Here is a 21,631-nt window from a genome sequence, read left to right as displayed (position 1 = left end):
GATGCAACAGGCACAAGATCAAACATAATGACATCTCACACTCACAGTGTTAATCATTTTCTGTATACTATTAAATCCAATCCTCATAAGTATTCGTTTGGACCTACAATTATCACACATTAATAGAAATTCAAACTCAGAGGCTACAAATAATTTATGTGGCAGCCTATTTTACTAATTTATAAAACATGTTCTATACCATGGCAAACAAAATGGTAGATGTAAACTACATATGCTGTTTATATTTAGATTTAATAATTGCATTATCTGAAAAATATTACTGCATGCTCTGAATTAAAGAAAAACTATTGAAACAGAAATTCTATGAGTACATATTCCATGAAATTAAGTATTTTCACCTTGACAAAAACACCAAAATCTGGCTCCTTATCTGCTGTGGTTTCATAAGGTGTAATTTCAAATTCAAAAGCCAAATGATCAATTGGTATTCTGTGTTTCCTGGCATAATTCTGGAGCACTCCCGTAAGGAATGACTGAGTAAAATATAATCCTGAGAGCCAAAACACAACTGGAGGGCCATTGTCAATCCAATGCTGGAAAAATTTCAACCTGCATGGATAAAAAAAGTTGTTTAGGTAGCACATTATACATTAACACTAGCAATTTACTAACTGAGACACTTAGCATAGTAAGAAGCAATCTTTATATACTGTAGTGGGACACCAAAAAATCCAGTATACAATATAGGTGACTCAGAAAAAAATAAATAACTACTTTGGTGAAGAGAGAGATATACAAACATAAAATACAGATTATAGAGGGACACAGGTTAGATTTCAAATTAAATAAGCAGATGGGTAGATCACATAACTAATGAGGAGGTACTGAATAGAACTGGGGACAAGAGAAATGTGTGGCACAACTTGACCAGAAGAAGGGATCGGTTGGTAGAACATATTCTGAGGCATCAAGGGATCACCAATTTAGTATTGGAGGGCAGCACGGAGGGTAAAAATCATAGAGGGAGACCAAGAGATGAATACACTAAGCAGATTCAGATGGATGTAGGTTGCAGTGGGTACGGCGAGATGAAGAAGCTTGCACAGGATAGAGTAGCATGGAGAGCTGTATCAAACCAGTCTCTGGACTGAAGACCACAACAACAACAATTTCCTTTCAGAGCTGCATGTGTTCTTTCCAGACTGGCTAACTGACAGCTCTGATTCTTCAAAGACATGATCTATGACAGGGCACCTGAGTGGGAACATATAAAGGCGGGCAGGTGTGGAAAACAGGTGACATGCAGGCAACATCACAACCACGCCAAAGTGTGCACAACTGAATTCCACCAGCTGAGGGCCCACTACTAAGTGTGGCTGAGCAGCTCGTGCATTCATGGATTGTGTGCAGCACTATCTGTGCTAATCCGTGGGTACACTGAGGGGTAAGTGAGAGTGTTCTCTTCCCCTGTGGGGCTGTGCTGGAATGGCCTAAACTAGAGAGTGCGAGATGAGAAATGAAGACTGAAATACAATCAGAAATCAGAGAAAACAGTTATGATTGCAAGAAACTCTGTGCTGTTGTCGATTTACAGAAGACTGGAAAGAAAGATGGCAGAGGGAAATAGAACAAGCAAGGAAAATACAATTGCGATAGAAATGGAATGAAAAAAAGAAAAATAAAGCACGTTACGGTACACAACAAACAACTAGACAATGTAAGAAAGTAGGAGAAATGGAGAGTAAAACAGTTTCCAGATCACCAACCCTATGAGGTCACGTACGACAAGTTAGCTGAATAATTATCAAATCATTTTAAATCACAACTGCATGCAGCGTCTGGTCATTATAACTTTTTCAGGTTAAAACAGCAGCCAAGACTGCCCTATGAAGATGAGGTAACAGAACTTTATGGCCTTGCTAGACAATGTCACTTGTAATGTTCGTGTGGGTTAAATTACAGTGACTCTACGATGAGAGATGTGATAACTTGGAATGTGTCCGATTCCCTTACTCGTGCTGCCGTACCAAAGCATTGGAACCCTGGCAGTATTGTCAATTAATGAGTCACAGGACATTGTCAATGTAACTGAGCACGATTTCCAAGCACTTGCAACACCTGTTTCCAAGAGTAAAACAGTTCAGGGGCCAAACCCCCCCTCCATTACTCAGGTCAGATGTCGCCTGACATCTATGTCACACGTGTACCTGTCACTCCGTCAGGCCACGGCACAGTTTGCCCAGTTACGTAAGTACTTTCCACATAGCTTTCAAACACTTGATAGGCCAAAGTACCAAGCTGAGTGATTAGCATGTGGCAAATAAGGTCACATACAATCACTATGTTTAAGTATAAATGGTATTAGACAGCTATCACATTCCATGTCAGACAGTGAATCTAATGAGGTGTATGTTGTGCCTGCTGTGCAACTGTCCACTGCTCCTGTTGTTATTTCATCAGACTGCCAGGATACACACTCTGAAATTATCAACTGGCAATCCAATAAGTTGTATGTTCAGCTGCATGGCCGGCCGGAGTGGCCGAGCGGTTCTAGGCGCTACAGTCTGGAACCGCGTGACCGCTATGGTTGCACGTTCGAATCCTGCCTCGGGCATGGGTGTGTTTGATGTCCTTAGGTTAGTTAGGTTTAAGTCGTTCTAAGTTCTAGGGAACTGATGACCTCAGCAGTTAAGTCCCATAGTGCTCAGAGCCATTTGAACCTTATTTTTTCAGTTGCATGTCTTCAACAAGTGTGATAATTTCCAGGTACAGACTGGTGCTACTGTTATGGTGTTCAACCATGCTACGTATGAACGGTAAGGTAGCCCACAGCTTTTGCAATCATCTAACTCATTGTTAGCATACAACTGACACCCTACTCCATTTCTTTGAGAGTGTAGTTTACCAGCCATGTCCTCTGGTACTACTAAAACAGTGTTATTTCACGTCACGAGTCTGCTATATTTTTGGCATGGATAGTTTTGACCTCCTCAGATTGTCAATTCATGGGAAGGTGTTAAAAATTAATTTACCTGGGTTTCTGGTCAATATTAATGCATTGAGTGAGAAGTACAGTTCTCCGTTCCACTGTAGTTTAGGCAAGGCCCAAGAGTTCAAGGCCCATGTGACACTGAAACACAATGTGCAGGCCAAGTTTTTTCATGCTCATCCTGTCTCTCATGCATTACAGGACCAGGTTGTCACAGTATTGTAACAGTTGCAGAACATTGATGTCATCAAACCAGTGTCTGCCAACCAATAGGTGTCACCTCTGGTGATCCTTATTAAACCATTAGGCAAGTTGAGGCTCTGCACAGACCTTACATCAACTGTCAACACACAACCTGTTGCTGATTCTTTTCCATTGCACCACCCTAAGGATTTGATGGACAAATTAGATCAGGGTAATTACTCCTCAAAACTTGATCTCCAGGAGGCCTACCTGCAACTGCCTTTAGATAAGACTCAAAGAAAACTTTTCTGATCAACACACACAAGGGATTATTCCAGTTTCTGTAGTTACTATTCGGTAGCACTTCTGCCCTAGCTATTTTCCAAAGGTACCTTGAGCAACAGATGTCACAAGAACCTTCCTGTTCTAACTATTTACATTATATATCTCGCTCACATGATTAATGCACATGGCATCTACCTGCCAAAGACACCCTTCATGGCCATTCACAATTTGCCTGCACCAAATAATGTAACAGAATTGCAAGATGTAATGGGGAAGCTAACCTATTACATCTATTTTATCCCAAATGGTTGTGTTCCAAAAATGAACAGCATAGAGGCAGAAGTAATGACACTTTCTGCAGGACCTGATCATCATTTAGCAGGACAATGCTCGAGCACGTACCGTGCAAGCTGTTACTCATTTGTTTGACTGATGGAGCTGCTAAGTGCTATACCACCTACTGCACTCCCCTGTCTTAAGCCCTCGTGAGTTCAACTCGATTTCTGAACTGAAGGAAACACTTCACGGCATTCGCTTCAGAACTGCTACAAATTTGTCGGGCAACAGTCCACACCGCTCAAACGTCAACATAACTGGCACTGCTAAGAGTATCCTACGACTTCCATATCGCTGGCAACTACTTTGAAGGTCAGTAAAACTTTGAAACAAGTATCTATTTTGTACGAGCTGTAAATAAATAGTTGCCAGGTTCCAACCCTCTTACCACAGTTACGATCTCAATAAATTCTCCATTACAGGCTTCATAGTCACAGTTGAACTCCAAGTGGGTGGCACATCCATGAAGTTTTCAAACTGACAAAAATTAACTACCATTGTGGGTGGACACAAGACTAAAAGTTTATTTATCCAAGTTGGAGTTTTACTATTAATTTCTGTTGAACAGTGATCTGACACAAATTGTGGAGAAAGGTTTGGCAACTGTACATGCAGAACACTTGGGTACCTCTGAAATGAACAGCCCAGCTCACCTCCATTTTCATTAGCTGGAGATAGATGAGGGTACGAGCACCTCGCCTGGGGGTACTCTGAGTGCACCCTTTAGCAATTCACTTCCCTGCCCACATGTTCTTTCATTGGATCCACCCCCAGAAGGCCGTGGGAGAACGTCCAGATTGATTTTGCTGCTCCACTTCTCAGTTTGATGATGTTCCACATCTGTCACTTCTTCAGCATCAAACTAGATAAAAACATCCATGCTCTGAGCTACATTATTGACATCACCCTCAATCTAGGGACAAAGTTGAGCAGGTGATGAGGACTTTCAAAGAAAAAATGAAAGTAGCTGTCCAGCTTGTATCCACAGGAGATGCTCTACCTTTTTCAATGCCTACAGAATGACACCGATAAATGAGAAAAGCCCAGCAGAACTACTGCACGGTCAGACATCCGAGTCACTTTTACACTTACTTCAGCTCATGCCACATGACAGGATGTGACCTCTTACCAAGACTCTGCCAGCACCAACATTGGGCCCACAGCTGTGGCCAACAGCATGAATGGGCCTAGACAATTATCACATATACACAACTTCCACAGATTCACCATCAACAAATAGAGCTTTTTCTGGCTCAGCACTAAAAGCAATGTGGTCATAGACAAATATTGACACCTACAATGATCTTCAACCTATAGTGCTTATGTGGTCTATACAACGTGCACCACAAAGCACTCTCTACCATCATATTAGACCTTAGATAGGTGCCGCTCTGGGATACTCTACTGCCAGTCACCACCACTATGCCCCTACACACTTCCAATGCAGACAGCAGTTAAGTGATTAAAAACTACAGAGAGCTGCAGGTAAGCTACACAGGCAAAGGCCAAAAGAAGATGACCATATCAGAAAAATAATCAATTTAATTCTTGGATTCTCAGAGAGTCTCGTCTAGAAATTTATGTGCAAATTATCTTAGTTTCTTAAAACAGCTTGTCTCTAAGGGACAGATCTAATTAACTCTACTAAATAAATTGGTTATTACTGACCTCAGAATTAAGTCAGTAATGTAGCTTGCAAGGGGTTTCAATGAAGGATATGATTTACTGGCCCAAACAGCAGGTACTCTTCCAACCAACAGGCTGTTGTGCACTTCTTCCAGTTCTGAAGACATAACTACCAGTCCTTTCACTGCCTTTTGCACACTTACTAAAGAGTCTTTCACAGCAGACAGCAGTCTGTTAAAACGAATCACCTCCTGATAAAAAAAGAAATGGCATCAATATATTATGTAACTCACAGTATAGCAATCAACTCTGGGAAATTTTCTGATTGTGCAATATGAAGAGTACACAGTCATCATTTTTTTTAAAAAATGTCTCTAGTTACTAGCACTTGCAGAAAATGGGTGAATGATGGTGCAACCACTAGCAAATGCCAAGCTGCAGGGTTCTTTACTGCTAAACTCTTTGTGGTACACAAGAACCCAACAGTCTGGCGTCTGCTAGCAAGGAAGCCTTCAAAAGCTGAGGGCTACATAAATACTACAGTACTACCAACAACTTACTTCCCTTCATGGCTGATGCTGCCTGAAATTGATAGCTTAAACAACAAAAGCACAAAATATTAATATTGGTAAAAAACCATAACATATTATAGCAATACAGAGGGCAGGAGCACTATAAATGATAGATCTACTATGTAAGAAATTTTAATTTCTTCATAATAATCATCATAGGAGAAGAAATTTTAGAAAAACTTTAATGCTTTTCAGACCTGAATTTTTTCAGGAGGAAGGAAAATATTTATTTATGTAGTAATGGTTTTGGGTGATTTTTTAGTGATTTTAGATACAAGATACATACAAAAATATGTACTCATTTTCAAAACAAACTTTGCACTCTTGGCTTCATTTTATGGATTGAAGTAACTAATTACAAAATACTCTCTATTGTTTTAAATAGGAATATGGTCATTCAATAATTATCATGCAAAATAACAATACCAATATTCAATTATACAGTGGAATATAGCAAACCAACTACATCTGTGTATTCTGGTGATCATGAGTTGCTGCACACTGTTACATTGACTCGCTGATATTTTCATAGTGATGCTCAACAGTTGGTAGCACTTGAGTGTGATGGAAAGGTTGAACATCTGTTGGGAAAAAGTGCTTCTGTTGCAGCCAAGACACAGTAAAAGTTAATGTACACAATAGTAGCCAGAGGGTCTGAAAGTGTTAACTGAAAACATTTCCTTCATTGCCTCATGTGTTAAAATGTGGTGATGCACAAATTCTTTTTTGGCATGCAACATATCTGCTGTAGCAGAAGGAGAGGCACCTTGGCAGATGACATTTTCAGCTGGTGGACATAGCACTGCAGAATATGTGTAGCCGTAGAGATAGTTATGTCTCACACACAAACGTCTTTGCTGAGTCTTGGTTTTTCTAGAAAAGCCATTCAGCAGGAAACAATATTCTCAGACACTGAGAAAAGTGCACGACGGATGTGTCTACATGTGTTTTGACAGTGACTGTGAGTTAAACTTCATTAGGAAACGCCATGGTTTGCTGAGTGTTTCGTTAGGTTCAAGCAAGAAGGCAGCATAATGGGCAAGATGGTTTTGAAATGCATATCAGTACCGTGGTCCACTGCATTGCCTTTGGAGAGCTGGTGGTAGACAAAGAAAAGATATGGAGTAATTGCAAACATTAGTTAATGTTCACTTGGAACTAGATGATATACATGCATGGAGTATCTGATTAATGGAGTCCATTTAAGTGCTAGGATGATATTAACCATATGCTAATTCTATTATCAACTGAAGGTGCACAAGTACACAGAGTATTTGAGAATGAGAGTATTTAGAAACTTCCAACAAACTTTGACACAATTTCGAACCATCCCAAAAGTTTTTTCTTGATGACACCCCCACAAAATGTTAAAAGGAAGAAATGTTACTGCTTACTACATATTCACTGTTCGTGCAGTCAGATTTCAGCATCAGGAATAAAATTTTCATTTATTGCTCCTTTACTAATAACTCTATTCACAACACACTTTGCAGACAGATCTATATACATCAGTTAACGTTCCTGCAACATTATGTTATTGGGAAACACATACTTTATGAGATATGACATCATAAACATCAAGATGTGTTAAAAACTATTGGTTAAAATGGAGTGCAAATTACCCTGTTTACGTACATCCAGTGTTTCAGGATGAGAACACTTAGGGACTTCCAAGACACTTTAAGAATAATTTCAAACATTTGCTACGTTTTGTCACTTACAAAGGCAATTCATGTGTAAAGATGTTTGAAGCTGTTTAACAAACGGGTGTTTCATTCTTTAAGGAATTGAGGATTTATTGGTGGCTGCTTAATGTGCAGCATTCATAGGCACATATGGATAATTCATAGTAATTTTGCACATAATTAAAATGTACCACTGTTAGACCTCTTTACAAAAAAGGGGATTTAGTAAATGCCAGTGTGTCTGCTAACATGATCTGCCATTTTTTTAAGAAAACAATAGTATCACCAGATACTTAGTTTTGATTCGTAAAGGATATTTGAAAAGGACAGTTCTCCTGAGATAACTATGTACATATTCACTGATGGCATTATTAGCATCATATGTTCTTCGCTCCAGAATGGTATAGAAGTGCATAAATTTCTCAGAGGCTGTTTTATCTCTATACAGTTCCAGGCATGAGACAATACTGATACTTGTATGCCTCTTACAAATGTCACTGACAATCTGTTTTCACAGATGTTGCAAAATCTTCCTCTTGGTCTTTTTCCAGTTACAAGTCTTTCAAAGTACTGTCTCAGAAACTATTTAAAGTCTTTCTTTTCATACAATACTTCCAGTGGAGTCTTTTGAGCTCTATTATACTGAAGAGTTCCTTTTCAGATGAGTAAATCATAGTGCATTTATATAAATAAAATGACGAGTTGGGATCTTCTGTGACTTATCCAAGATATTTGATTGTTTCAATTATAATAAAAATTTATTGTAGAAGTTTCATGTTTTTTAAATACCATATATGGATCAGCCAAGTTCCTCGATTAGTTCTCATTTAAGAAACGATATGCACAAAATTATATTAGTCAATATACGCAATTAAGTGGAGGATGCCGCATCAACTCATTATCATCACCATCTTTAACAGATTTCAGCCCCAGGTTGGGTCTGTTTGGAACATAATTGTTTTCATCTGGCCCTGTTTTCCACTACCTTCCTGGGTTCAGTCTGGTCCAGTCTTCACTTTTTTTCCAACATACTTCTGCACACCTTTCAGCCACCTATCCCTTAGTCTTCCTCGTGGTCATTTCCTTCACATCTCCATTTCATGTATCTTCTTGGGAGTGCTCTTCTTTTCCATTCTCTTTATGTGCCCATACCATACTGCTCTGCGAAGTTCCTTCTCATGCTATTTCCCTTACCCTTTCTTTCCTCATCCTGTCTCTCCTCATCAATTCTATTCTACTTCTGAGGAACCTCATTTTGGATTCCTATACTCTGCTCACATCTTTTTTCTTCATTACCCATGTTTCTGAAGTATAGGTCAGTATTGGGATGTAGTAACATTTATGTATTACTTCTCTGTCTTGTTGTGGACATCTTTGTACCAAAGCGTGCTCCTAACACTGCTTGTCTGCTACAGTCACTGATATCTTTCTCATTTTCCTCAATCACACTTTCCAAGTACTCCAACTGTTCAACTCCAATCCTTATTCTGGTAGTTGGTCTATCTTTCTTTCTACTGGTAGCCAGGATCTTACATTTGGTTACATTACATTTCGCTCCATACTGTCTCAGAGTTTCTTCCCAAGCATTCAGCTATTCTTGAGTTTCCTCCTCCCTGTTTCCGAGTCATCTGCGAACACCACTGTTATTATCTTGTCTTCTCCAGTTTTTTCTACCACCTTAATCATTATTTCATCATCCGTCTCAGAAGACCAACACCTCATCCAAATCTTGGGGGGGCAGGCAATGCCGCAAAGTCGGGGATGGCCTACAGACCGTGTAGGAACTCAGAAAAGTGGTGGCTAACCAGGCTCTGGTGAAAATGTGAGAGGCTTAGTGAGCCGACAGTGGATAAACAAATCAGCTTCTTTCAACAAAGGAACTGGCTTCAGAAAGGACGGATGCAACATCAACCGTGTGGAAAAATTTGCCATGGGGATTCCGTGAGTTTCTATAATTGATCTATTACTGCTCTTACACTATGTTAAATAATACCAACCATTTTATTTGAATCATAATGAGATAGTCCTGATTGTGTTATAAGAATGATTCTCAAGCTACAGATAGAAGCGACAACAGAGAAAATAAGAGAACTCACTGGCAAATTGAAACTTTATGTCAAACAGGAACTCAATTCCCAAAGCTTGCCTTTCACGAGGAACACTTTTAGTGGTTGAAATATGCAAGTACCACTCATCATGTGCCCTCACAGCTTTACTTCTGCCAGTATCTGCCTCCTATGTTCCAAATGTCTTGTCTTTGATGGGCACAGCTGTTACCAAGTGAAATAACCAGGCATGAGTCACAGAATCTGTTCTTCTACTTACCAGACTTGTCAGAAGCTCATTCACATATCTTGTAGGACTAGGAGTCTTTTTTTTACAGGGGTGGAAAGGAGAGGAAAGGAAATTCATCATCTTTGACAGTTCTACAACTTCTTATTTTATAACAAATTTCATATTTTGAATTTTTAAGGTATATATTTTGTTAATGATGCTTAACCAAGAATATGATTGCAGAAATGATAAATAAGTTAATGACATACCTGTCTTAAAACAGTATTCATTGAGTTTGTGTAAAGCACAGGATACATTTCTTCAACCTGACTGACATTAAAGACATCTGGTAGTTTACTCAGTATATCATCAGCAAGCTCAATAATGACTGACTCTGTGTCTACACCCTTCCCTCCAGCAGTAATTTGTGTCTGAGTCAGAAGCACACCATGCAATAGCTGTAAAGATGATTGTTTCATATTAATTGTGAGCAATCTTCCTGTTATGTATGGGTTTATGAACTCAAATGTAGTAAAATCATGCAACAACAATTTTCTCATCATCCATCAATGACGCTATGTCTCACCCCCCTCTCCCCCTCTTTCACAAGCGTGCATGCGTGTGTACACACACACACACACACACACACACACACACACACTGCATTCAAAGTCATGAAATGTGTCAAAGAGCGAACATGAACACTATAATAGAGTCTATAATCGTTCTATAATATATTGTTAAGTACAGTGCAGAAAAGACAATAATATGGCAGGATTACATGGCTCTAACAAATTAGGTGGATTATTTGTGCAACCAATAACACCAAAATATATTTGATTATTACACATTGGAAAGTCCAGGTTGGAATATCAACAATATTATGCTTCTCACTGTAAAGATTACATGTTGAGTTGCAGATAGGCACAAGAAAAAGATTAGTACATATTGAGCTTTTGGCTAAAGCCTTCTTCAGAGAGAAAATGGTAAACACACACATCTCCACAGAAGAAAGCACATCTTACACTCACATATGACCACTATATCTGGCTACACTGACCACAGTGCAACTGTTTTGTGTCAAACGCAAGCAGCAATCTGAGGGGAAGGAGGACGGATAACAGGGTACAGCTGGATAGATTATGGTGTTGCCAAGAGCAACAGGAAACAAACAGACAAAGAGGATGTATGACTACAATGTAACTGATTCTCAGCAAGTTCGGAGATGAAGATTTTGTAGAGGGTTCAGAGAACAAGATTTCCAATCATGACAATGGGAGTGACACAGTAGTAGCTGAGAAACACTACAGGTGTGTGGTACACCGTATTGCAGTCTTCGAATCACTTATTTCGAGACATCAGCTGCCCCAAGTGGCACAACACATCGCAGTGCATTGCATTGTATATGCTGTTGCATCTGCTATGCGTGCTGCAGTAGTAGTTTGGCAGAAAGAGTGAGTTTTTAAAATTAAAATCAGTAAAACATTTTGTGGAGATTTGTGTGACATTGTTTTGGTGTTATCAGGTTAGTGTAAGCACAAGGTGAACAAAAGAAATGGGTGTATTTGCATTATATGCACACAGAGCACAGCTGCAGAGGCTCCTGACTGACTACAAGCCTCGATGCAGCAAATTATGGATGTAAGTCTATTAAGGAAGAATTAACTAACACAGCAGAAACTAAGTTAATGAATTTAGAAAACACTTTAACAAAGATAATTAAGGAGTTGAAGGGTGAAATAGATAACCAGTGTGATTTAGTTCAAGAGAAAGTCAAGGAGCAGTTTCAAGAACTAGATGGGTCCGGAGACAAAAGAACATGTTATAGCATTAGAAAAATGCAAAGAATCTGAGGAAATAATTAGAACACACAAGGCTTTATCTAATTTGGAGGAATGGTGACAGTAAAGGTGAAAGTAGAATTGACTAACACTATCACTCATTATAAGGAAGATGTTGCAAAACAACAAAATGCATTAGGATGCTTTGTAGAACTTACTATTCTACAAAAAATACTACATGGGCACAACTAGTTTCAGAATTCCATGTAATCCTAAATGAACTATCACATATGTCAACGAATGTTGCTCCTGTAGAGATTACGAATAAAGCATTGATAGGAGAATACTTGTTGAAAATGTTTGCTTGGCAGTTATTGTCAGAGAGCAACTTTGAGAAATTGCAAGAGAGGGCACAGGAGAATCTGTATACACAGGCACAGAAAAGAATCAAGACTTTTAATGATAAAGCTATTACAGGTAGCTTTTAAATAGATGATCTGGTATTAGTGCGTGATTTTCATCATAGCTCAAACTTAAAGAAGAAGCCAAATAAAATTTTCCCTCTTTACAGAGGACCATTCAAAATGTAAGACATACCACTTCCAAAAGCAGTATACTTGGTAGACCCTGACACAGGAAAAAATAAAAGATTATACAACAGATATGCTTGAAAGGGTCAAGACCCCTTTGTGAATTCAATGGACTGATGACCACCAGCTGTCTTAGTTAAATGGTTTCTGTATTTTTCTTTTTAGTTTTTCCAGAGACAATTTCTTTCTTTACTGACTATCCTGTTATCTTTTAATACAGTAATACCTTCTACTATCACTTCTTCCTAAAAATAACTGTAAGAAAACAAAAGGGGACTCAGCTTGATGTATAAAAGGTGGGTAGGCCCTGCTTCTACAACAGTTAGGGTCCTTAGGATGAGGGGTGGTAGGGTAGTCCACATATGGGGTACTGTCTTTCTTTCTTCTTCGATTCTAATATACCTGTCTCTGGTTCCTTTTCTTACTTATTCCTCAGGAGCACCACTCTATCCTCCTTCCATCCGTATGAAAAATTTCTATTGCAGGATCCCTTCTCTTTTCAGAGCATGTAACTGAACTTACAACAGTAGAATTGCACTGGAGATTATTTCTTGTGAGACGATGACAAGAGACTGACAGAATTTTATGGACTGTCAATTAGATGACACATATTTAGTCACCCCACATGTTGTAGGGAAAGAGTGTCCATGGAGGATGTAAAAGGCAAGGATAATTGATAGCTTGCTACAATGCATAACAAAACAAGAGATACTGTGCTAAGGAGTCAATAAGCTAATGAGGTGGTGTACTAAAATATCTTCAATAAGAAGTATGTTATGCAGGACAGGAGTTAGAACGTAAACCTATGTTCAAGAACTACTTTCAATACATCCAATTAGTGAAGTGTTGTCTAAATCTAGCAGATGTAAGACAGTGAAAGATAAGAAATTATGTATCAATAAGCAGAACACATAGGGATGAAAACTATATATATGTGGTGGTGTTATACGCATTACAAACAACAGTAACAAGCCAAAAATCAAGTTAAAAGAGCGTAGTTAAAATGCAGAGGTAGAGAGTAATCAGGTAAACTCAGCATAAAATGTTTATAGAGAAACTACACATTTAAAGCGAATAAAGATTGTAGAAAAGTGCTAGTAGCTGTGTTTATTGACTAAGTTAAGATGGGGTGTACCCAAAATCACAAACCAGGTATAGGAGAAGGAATGGATAGGGGGATTCATATGAGGAATTGCCTGCAACTTGGTCAGTGAATCCATGGGAGGAATTACCTGTACCAATTTACAAAAGTAAAAGAGATGTTAAGATAGGAAAACCCATGGAAGGGATAATCTATGCCTTGGTCAGATGAATTCATTGGGGGAAAGACCTGTACCATATTTTTTGCGTATGGAGCAGAAAAGGAGGACATCCACATCTATAATGGTATAGAGATTTGACACAGAGAGATTTGACAGAGAACGAGTGTAAGTACAGTCAATACAAAAGTGTGAAGTTTCACAGTGAGTGACAGTACTGATATGGAAGTTTCCTCCAAATTAGTTATAAAATGGAATGGACTTACCTGACAGCTGAGACAGAGGATAGATTGGACCAGAGATGTTCAACACAAATTGACAAGTGCTTGTACTGAGATTTGACTCTAGAGATAGTGTAGTAGACATAACCTGACAGCCAACTGCTCAGGTAACAATGTAAGAAAGTGTTGGAAACTATATACAATCTCATGTATAGATATATGCACACATACTTATTTGAAATAAAATAAGAATGTAATAGATTAATGAAAAGAAGTCTTACTTTTGAATGCATTACGGGAACAGCAGTGATCAATGTCTTGTAAATAATTACTATTAAAAACAGTCTTGATCACGATTTATTTAACAAGGTGACCGGTTTTGACCACTACTGTGGTCATCTTCAGAAAGGGGTTCCTACTCAATGGTCTGAAGATGACCACAGTAGTGGTCGAAACCGGTCACCTTGTTAAATAAATCGTGATCAAGACTGTTTTTAATAGTAATTATTGAAAAGAAGTCTAAATAGTGTGCCAATTAAAAACAATACAGTATCTAATAGCTTAAATACAGAAACTACAAGAAAAATCAAACAATGGAAAATCCAGGAGGGAACATAACAATATTATGAAAGTGATAGTTGCTAATAATTATATAGCAGAGGCGCTGACTCACAGATAGGCACAACAAAAAGCCTGTCACCAAAATGAGCTTTCGGCCAACAAGGCCTTTGTCAAAAATACACACACACACACACACACACACACACACACACACACACACACAAATGCAACTCTCACATGCATGACCACAGCCTCTGGCAGCTGAAGCCAGACTATGAGCAGCAGCGCATGATGCGGGAGGCAACCAAAATGATGGCGCCGCACGGTAAAACAGTAAATGAGGACGGCTCCGATAAATGTGACTATAAAAGTGTTAACAATTGTAAGATGTGCGACAAAAAAGTGATTAAAGGTATTCAGTGTAAAGGCTGTCACTGCTGGTTCCACGAGAAGTGCGCTAAATTAAGCATAAAATTTGTAAACGAAGACTACATATGGACTTGTTCTACGTGTGTTAGTGATGCTGTGGAAAACAAATTTAGAAACACAATCATGGAAAAAGACAAAAAAATCAGAGCACTTCAAAGTGATTTAGTTACTCTAAACAACATATACGCTACTCTGAAGAATAAGTGTACATGTGGTACAAAGGTACATCTTCAGTACAAGGAACCAAGTGTAAACAAACCAGACTCCTTCTCAGTAAGAGAAGACGACTTCTCGTCGAAGGAAGATTATGGACACAAAGAAACATCGAAAGAATGTCATGTAAAAAAGATTCTACGAAGAAGATACAACAGAAGAAGACGGTGAAAATATTCGGCGACAGTCACAGCTGCAACATTCGGGAACTCTTGACAAACAGTGTAAATAATGATGTTCAAACCTCCGGGATTATAAAGCCTGGTGCCAGTTTTGACAATGTGGTTAAAAGTGTTAACGAAGATTGTTCAAAACTCACAAAAAAAGCCAATGTGGTGATAATAGGAGGTGCAAACAATGTTTGCAGAAATGAAGCCATGGCCTTTGTTAAGAAGCTGATCACAGTGCTGTGGTTCTTGCATTTTACAAATGTAATTGTAACAACACTCCCACAAAGGTATTATCTTCCGGACTGGTTGTGTGTTAACAAAGAAATTCAACGAATGAATTATAAGTTTAAAAGTTTTTGTGCCAAATTTGTAAATGTAAAGCTGATAGATATTGATACTTACGAAAGAAACTGTTTTACATGCCATAGAATGCATCACAACAAACATGGTAGAGAAAGATTAGCTGCGAACATTAACGATGTACTTGAACTGGTATGTCATAATAACGAAAACAGACATGTTATTGCAATGGAAGCTCCTTTACAGGGAAACTAATATGGCAGACCAATTCCTATGGAATTAGGTCCGAAAGAACTAACAAAGTGAAGGACCGTAAATTTGCAGTAAAAACTCACATCGGTGTAAACTTTGCCGACAGTTTAATAGATACTGTAAATTCTTTAGTCAGTAAAAATAACTTCATAATGCACTAAACATAGGTGGTGTGTCGGGAGAAATGATGAACGAACTATATGACTTAGAAATACTCTTAAGGCAAATTAACTCTGTAAAAGTCATATGTTGGAATGAACACTGGCTTAAATGGGACAATGTCAAGCTACTAAATTCACTCTCAGGATACAAGTTACAGATGCAAGTTACAAATGGTATACTTTTGAAGCCATATAGATACAAAGTATACACATTCACTGTATTTTCATGTTTATATATAGAATTATAGTTTGAATGGCAGTTTGTATCCCGTTCAGTACATCCATACTACATATAGGTGTGTGAAGGCTATGGAATGATTCGATGAGTTGCGAAAAGATTTAAAATATAATGCTGTATTTTTATTATAATAAGCAATGTATTTCCTGTAGTATATAAAATACTGTAACAACTTACGTTAAAGACTGACGAGTCACCAATGTTCTCAATCGAATGATTGTATAAAAACATGTTATGTGACTATAAAGTATCTTATCTTATCTTACCAGGTGAGGGTATGGACGAGGCTGGAGTGGGGAGGGGGAGGGAAAGGAAGGGTAGTGGGGAGGGGGGGGGGGGGGGGGAGGGAGCAGTAAAGTGCTGGTAGTGGGAGCATACAGGGGCGAGGTGGAGAGAGGGTAGGGCAGCTAGGTGCAGTCAGGAGGTTAGATGGTAGGTGGGGGAGAGAGGGAGGGGGGTAGCAGTAGAGGAGAAAAGTAAAAACACTGGGTGCATTAGCGAAATAGTGGGCTGAGAGCTGGAATGGGAAAAGGGAAGTGGCTAGATGGGTAAGGACAATGACTAAGAAGGTTGTGGCTGGGAGGGTTACGAGAATGTAGGAATGTAGGATATATTGCAGGGAGAGTTTCCACCTGCGCAATTCAGAAAAGCTGGTGTTGTTGGGAAGGATCTAGATGGTACAGGCTGTGAAGCAGTCATTGAAATGAAGAATTTTGTGTTGGGCTGCATGCCCAGCAACACGGTGGTACAGTTGTTTCTTGGCCATAGTTTGTCAGTGGCCATTCATGCAGACAGACAGCTTGTTGGTTGCAATGCCCACATAGAGTGCAGCAAAGTGGATGCAGCTTAGCTTGTAGATCACACAACTGGTTTCACAGGTAGCCCTGCTTGTGATGGGATAGGTGATGTTTGCGACTCGACTGGAGTAGGTGGTGGTGGGAGGATGTTTGGGACAGGTCCTGCATCTAGGTCTATTACAGGGATATGAGCCATGATGCATGGGGCTGGGAGCAGGGGTTGTGTAGGGACTGACAAGGATATGGTGTAGGTTAGGTGGGCAGTGAAAAACCACTGTGGGAGATGTGGAAAGGATGTTGTTGTTGTCGTGGTCTTCAGTCCTGAGACTGGTTTGATGCAGCTCTCCATGCTACTCTATCCTGTGCAAGCTGCTTCATCTCTCAGTACGTACTGCAGCCTACATCCTTCTGAATCTGCTTAGTGTATTCACCTCTTGGTCTCCCTCTACGATTTCTACCCTCCACGATGCCCTCCAATACTAAATTGGTGATCCCTTGATGCCTCCGAACAAGTCCTACCAACCGATTCCTTCTTCTAGTCAAGTTGTGCCACAAACACTTCTTCTCCCCAATTCTATTTAATACCTCCTCATTAGTTATGTGATCTACCCATTTAATCTTCAGCATTCTTCTGTAGCGCCACATTTCGAAAGTTTCTATTCTCTTCTTGTCCGAACTATTTATCATCCATGTTTCACTTCCATACACAGTTATGCTCCAAACAAATACTCTCAGAAACGACTTCCTGACACTTAAATCTATACTCAATGTTAACAAATTTCTCTTCTTCAGAAACGCTTCGAGTGTCTACTTTAAGTGTCTCATTCCCTAATCTAATCCCCTCAGCATCACCCGAGTTAACTCGACTACATTCCATTATCCTCAATTTGCTTTTGTTGATGTTCATCTTATATCCTCCTTTCAAGACACTGTCCATTCCGTTCAACTGCTCTTCCAAGTCCTTTGCTGTCTCTGACAGAATTACAATGTCATCAGCAAACTTTAAAGTTTTTATTTCTTCTCCACAGATTTTAATACCCACTCCAAATTTTTCTTTTGTTTCCTTTACTGGTTGCTCAATATACAGATTGAATAACATCGGGGAGAGGCTACAACCCTGTCTCACTCCTTTCCCAACCACTGCTTCCCTTTCATGCCCCTCAACTCTTATAACTGCCATCTGCTTTCTGTGCAAATTGTAAATAGCCTTTCGCTACCTGTATTTTATCCCTGCCACCTTCAGAATTTGGAACAGAGTATTCCAGTCAATGTTGTCAAAATCTTTCTCTAAGTCTACAAATGCTAGAAACATAGGTTTGCCTTTTCTTAATATCCAAACTGATCTTCCCCGAGGTCGGCTTCTACCAGTTTTTCCATTCGCCTGTAAAGAATTCACGTTAGTATTTTGCATCCATGACTTATTAAACTGATAGATCGGTAATTTTCACATCTGTCAACACCTGTTTCTTTGGGACTGGAGGTGGGAAGGATAGTGGGTAGGATATTGCTCATTTCAAGGCACAATGAGATGTAGTCTAACCTCTGGCGGAGAATGTAATTCAGTTGCTCCAGTCTTGGGTGGTACTGAGTCGTGAGGGGAATGCTCCTCTGTGGCTGGACATTTGGGAGGTGGTGGGTAACTTTAAAGATAAGGCACAGGAGATCTGTTTCTGTACAAGGTTGGGAGGGAGGATAATTGTGGTCTGTGAAGGCCTCAGTGAAACTCTCAGTACATTTTATCTACATCTATCTCCATTTACGTGATTACTCTGCTATTCATAATAAAGTGCTTGGCAGAGGGTTCAATGAACCACCTTCAAGCTGTCCCACTACCGTTCCATTCTCGAACGGCATGCAGGAAAAACAAGCACTAAACTTTTTCTTTGTGAGCCCTGATTTCTTTTATTTTATTGTGATGTATTTTCGCAATTGGAGGAGAAAACTGGTGATTGAAATTTCATGAGAAGATCGCATCACAATGAGAAACACCTCTGTTTTAATGATAGCCGCTCCAATTCACTTATCATGTCTATGGCACTATCTCCCCCCATTTCCTGATAATACAAAATGAGATGCTCTTCTTTGTACTTTTTCAATGTCATCCATCAGTCCCACCTGATGTGGATCTCACACGACACAGCAATACTCCAGAATAGGGTGGACAAGCGTGGTGTAAGCAGTCTCTTTAGTAAACCTGTTACACCTTCTAAGTGTTCTGCCAATGAATCGCAGTCTTTGGTGTGCTCTACCCACAACATTGTGTAGGTGATTGTTCCAATTTAGGTTATTTGTAATTGTAATCCCTTAGTATTTAGTTGAATTTACGGCCTTAAGATTTGTATGACTTATCGCAAATCAAAATTTAATGGATTTCTTTTAGTACTCATGTGAATAACTTCACACTTTTCTTTATTCAGGGTCAACTGCCACTTTTTGCACCATACAGATATCTCATCTAAATCATTTTGCAATTAATTTTGGTCATCTGATGACTTTACATGGTGGTAAATGATAGCATCATCTGCAAACAGTGTAAGACAGCTACTCTGATTGTCTCCTATGTTGCTGATATAGATCAGGAACAATAGAGGGCCTATAACACTTCCTTGTGGAATGTCGGATATTACTTCTGTTTTACTTGATGACTTTCCGTCTATTACTACGAGCTGTGACCTTTCTGACAGGAAATCATGAATCCAGTAGCACAGCTGAGGCGATACTCCATAGGCAGGCAGACGCTTGTGAGGAACGGTGTCGAAAGCCTTCTGGAAATCTAAAAATATGCAATCAATTTGACATCCCCTGTCGATAGCACTCATTACTTCATGAGTATAAAGAGCTAGTTGTGTTTCACGAGAACGATACTTTCTGAAACCGTGCTGCCTATGTGTCAATAAATCATTTTCTTGAAGGCACTTCATAATGTTTGAATACAGTATTTGTTCCAAAGCCCTACGGCAAATGGGCGTTAGTGATGTACGCCTGTAATTCAGCGGAATATTCTACTTCCCTTTTTTGGTATTGGTGTGACTTGAGCAATTTTCCAGTCTTTAGATACAGATTTTTCTGTGAGTGAGCGGTTCTATATAATTGTTTATTGTAGCAGCATCCTCCGAGAGGAACCTGACTGGTATACGATCAGGACCCGGGGCCTTGGCTTTATTAAGTGATTTAAGCTGTTTTGTTACACTGAGGATGTCTACTATGTTTCTCATCTTGACAGTTGTTATTGATTGGAATTCAGGAATATTTACTTCATCTTCTTTGGTGTAGGAGTTTCAGAAAACTGTGTTTAATAACTCTGCTTTAGTGGCACTGTCATCAGTGACTTCACCATTGTTATCGCACAGGGAAGGTATTGATTGCGTGTTGCCACTGGTGTGTTTTATGTTTGACCAGAATCTGTTTGGGTTTTCTGCCAGATTTCGAGCCAGAAATTTGTTGTGGAAATTATTAAACACATCTCACATTGAAGTACATGCTATATTTCGAATTTCAGCAAAACTTTGCCAGTCTTGGGGATTTTGCATTCTTTTAAATTTGGCATGCTTTTATCATTGCTTCTGCAACAGTGATCTTACCCGTTTTGTGTACCATGGGGGATCAGTACCATCACTTATTAACTTACCTGGTTTATATCTCTCAATTTCTGTTGATACTATATCTTTGAAATCATTCCACAGTTTTTCTATGCTTACATGATCAGATTGGAACGAGTGATGACTGTCTCTTAAAAAGGTGTTAAGAGTATTTTTATCAGCTTTCTTAAATACTTTACTTTTCTTGTTCATGGTTGTAGGTGTTTCGGTATTCATCCTAGCAGCAAGTGCCTTGTGGTCGCTAATCCCTGTATTCATCATGATACAAATTATTTGTCCAGGAGTATTTGTTGCTAAGAGGTCAAGTATGCTCCCACAACCATTTATGCTTCGAGTGGCCTCATGAACTAATTTTTCAAAATAATTTGATGAGAAAGCATTCAGTACAATTTCGGATGACATTTTATGCCTGCTGACAGTTTTAAATGTACGATTTTTCCAGCATATTGAGGGTAGATTGGCGTCACCATCCACTATAATTGTATGAGCGGGGTCTCATTTGAAATTTGACTCAAGTTTTCTTTGAACTATTCAGCAACTATATCTTCTGAGTTGGGGGTCGGTAAAACGATTCAATTAATAGTTTAGTCCGATCGTCTAGTACAACCTCTACCCATACTATTTCGCAGGAACTATCTACTTCAATTTCACTGCAAGGCATACTACCTCTGACAGCAATAAATACTCCACCACCAACTGTATTTAATCTATCCTTTCTGCACACTGTTAGATCATTTGAAAAAATTTCACCTGAACTTATTTCCAGGTTTAGCCAGCTTTCTGTACCTATAGCTATTTGAGCTTCAGTACTTTCTATTAGGGCTTGGAGCTCTGATTCTTTCCCAACACAGCTATGACAAATTACAACTACAATACTGAACATTTCTACAACTACCTTACTGTGTTTTACCTGCCCCCTTTTAGACAGATGCCCTTTCTGTGGTAACCTGAGACACTCTAACCTAAAAGACCGCCCAGTCCCTTCCACACAACCTTAGTTACCCGTGTAGCTGCCTCCTGTGTTTAGTGGCCTCCTGACCTATTAAGCGGAATCCAGAAACCAACCACCCAATGGTGCAAGTCAAGGAATCTGCAGCCTACACGGTCACAGAACTGCCTGATCCTCTGATTCAGACCTTCCACTCGGCT

General features: G+C 39.3%; 1 protein-coding gene across 1 annotated transcript in view; it reads right to left on the bottom strand.

The window, feature by feature from the left end:
• The window catches only part of LOC126455722 (dynein axonemal heavy chain 3), a 1,249,696-nt gene that overhangs the window by 62,084 nt on the left and 1,165,981 nt on the right, over positions 1-21,631 (bottom strand). The window contains exons 65-67 of the mRNA XM_050091491.1: positions 10,181-10,369; positions 5,423-5,631; positions 360-570 (exon numbers count right to left, since the gene is read on the bottom strand). Coding sequence (XP_049947448.1) covers positions 360-570; positions 5,423-5,631; positions 10,181-10,369 — 609 coding nt within the window. The remainder of the gene's footprint in view (positions 1-359; positions 571-5,422; positions 5,632-10,180; positions 10,370-21,631) is intronic.

This window comes from Schistocerca serialis, chromosome 2 (assembly GCF_023864345.2).
Source record: "Schistocerca serialis cubense isolate TAMUIC-IGC-003099 chromosome 2, iqSchSeri2.2, whole genome shotgun sequence".
NCBI lineage: Eukaryota > Metazoa > Arthropoda > Insecta > Orthoptera > Acrididae > Schistocerca > Schistocerca serialis.
Note: the sequence above shows the minus strand (reverse complement) of the source record. Positions and strands in the feature narration are given on the sequence as shown.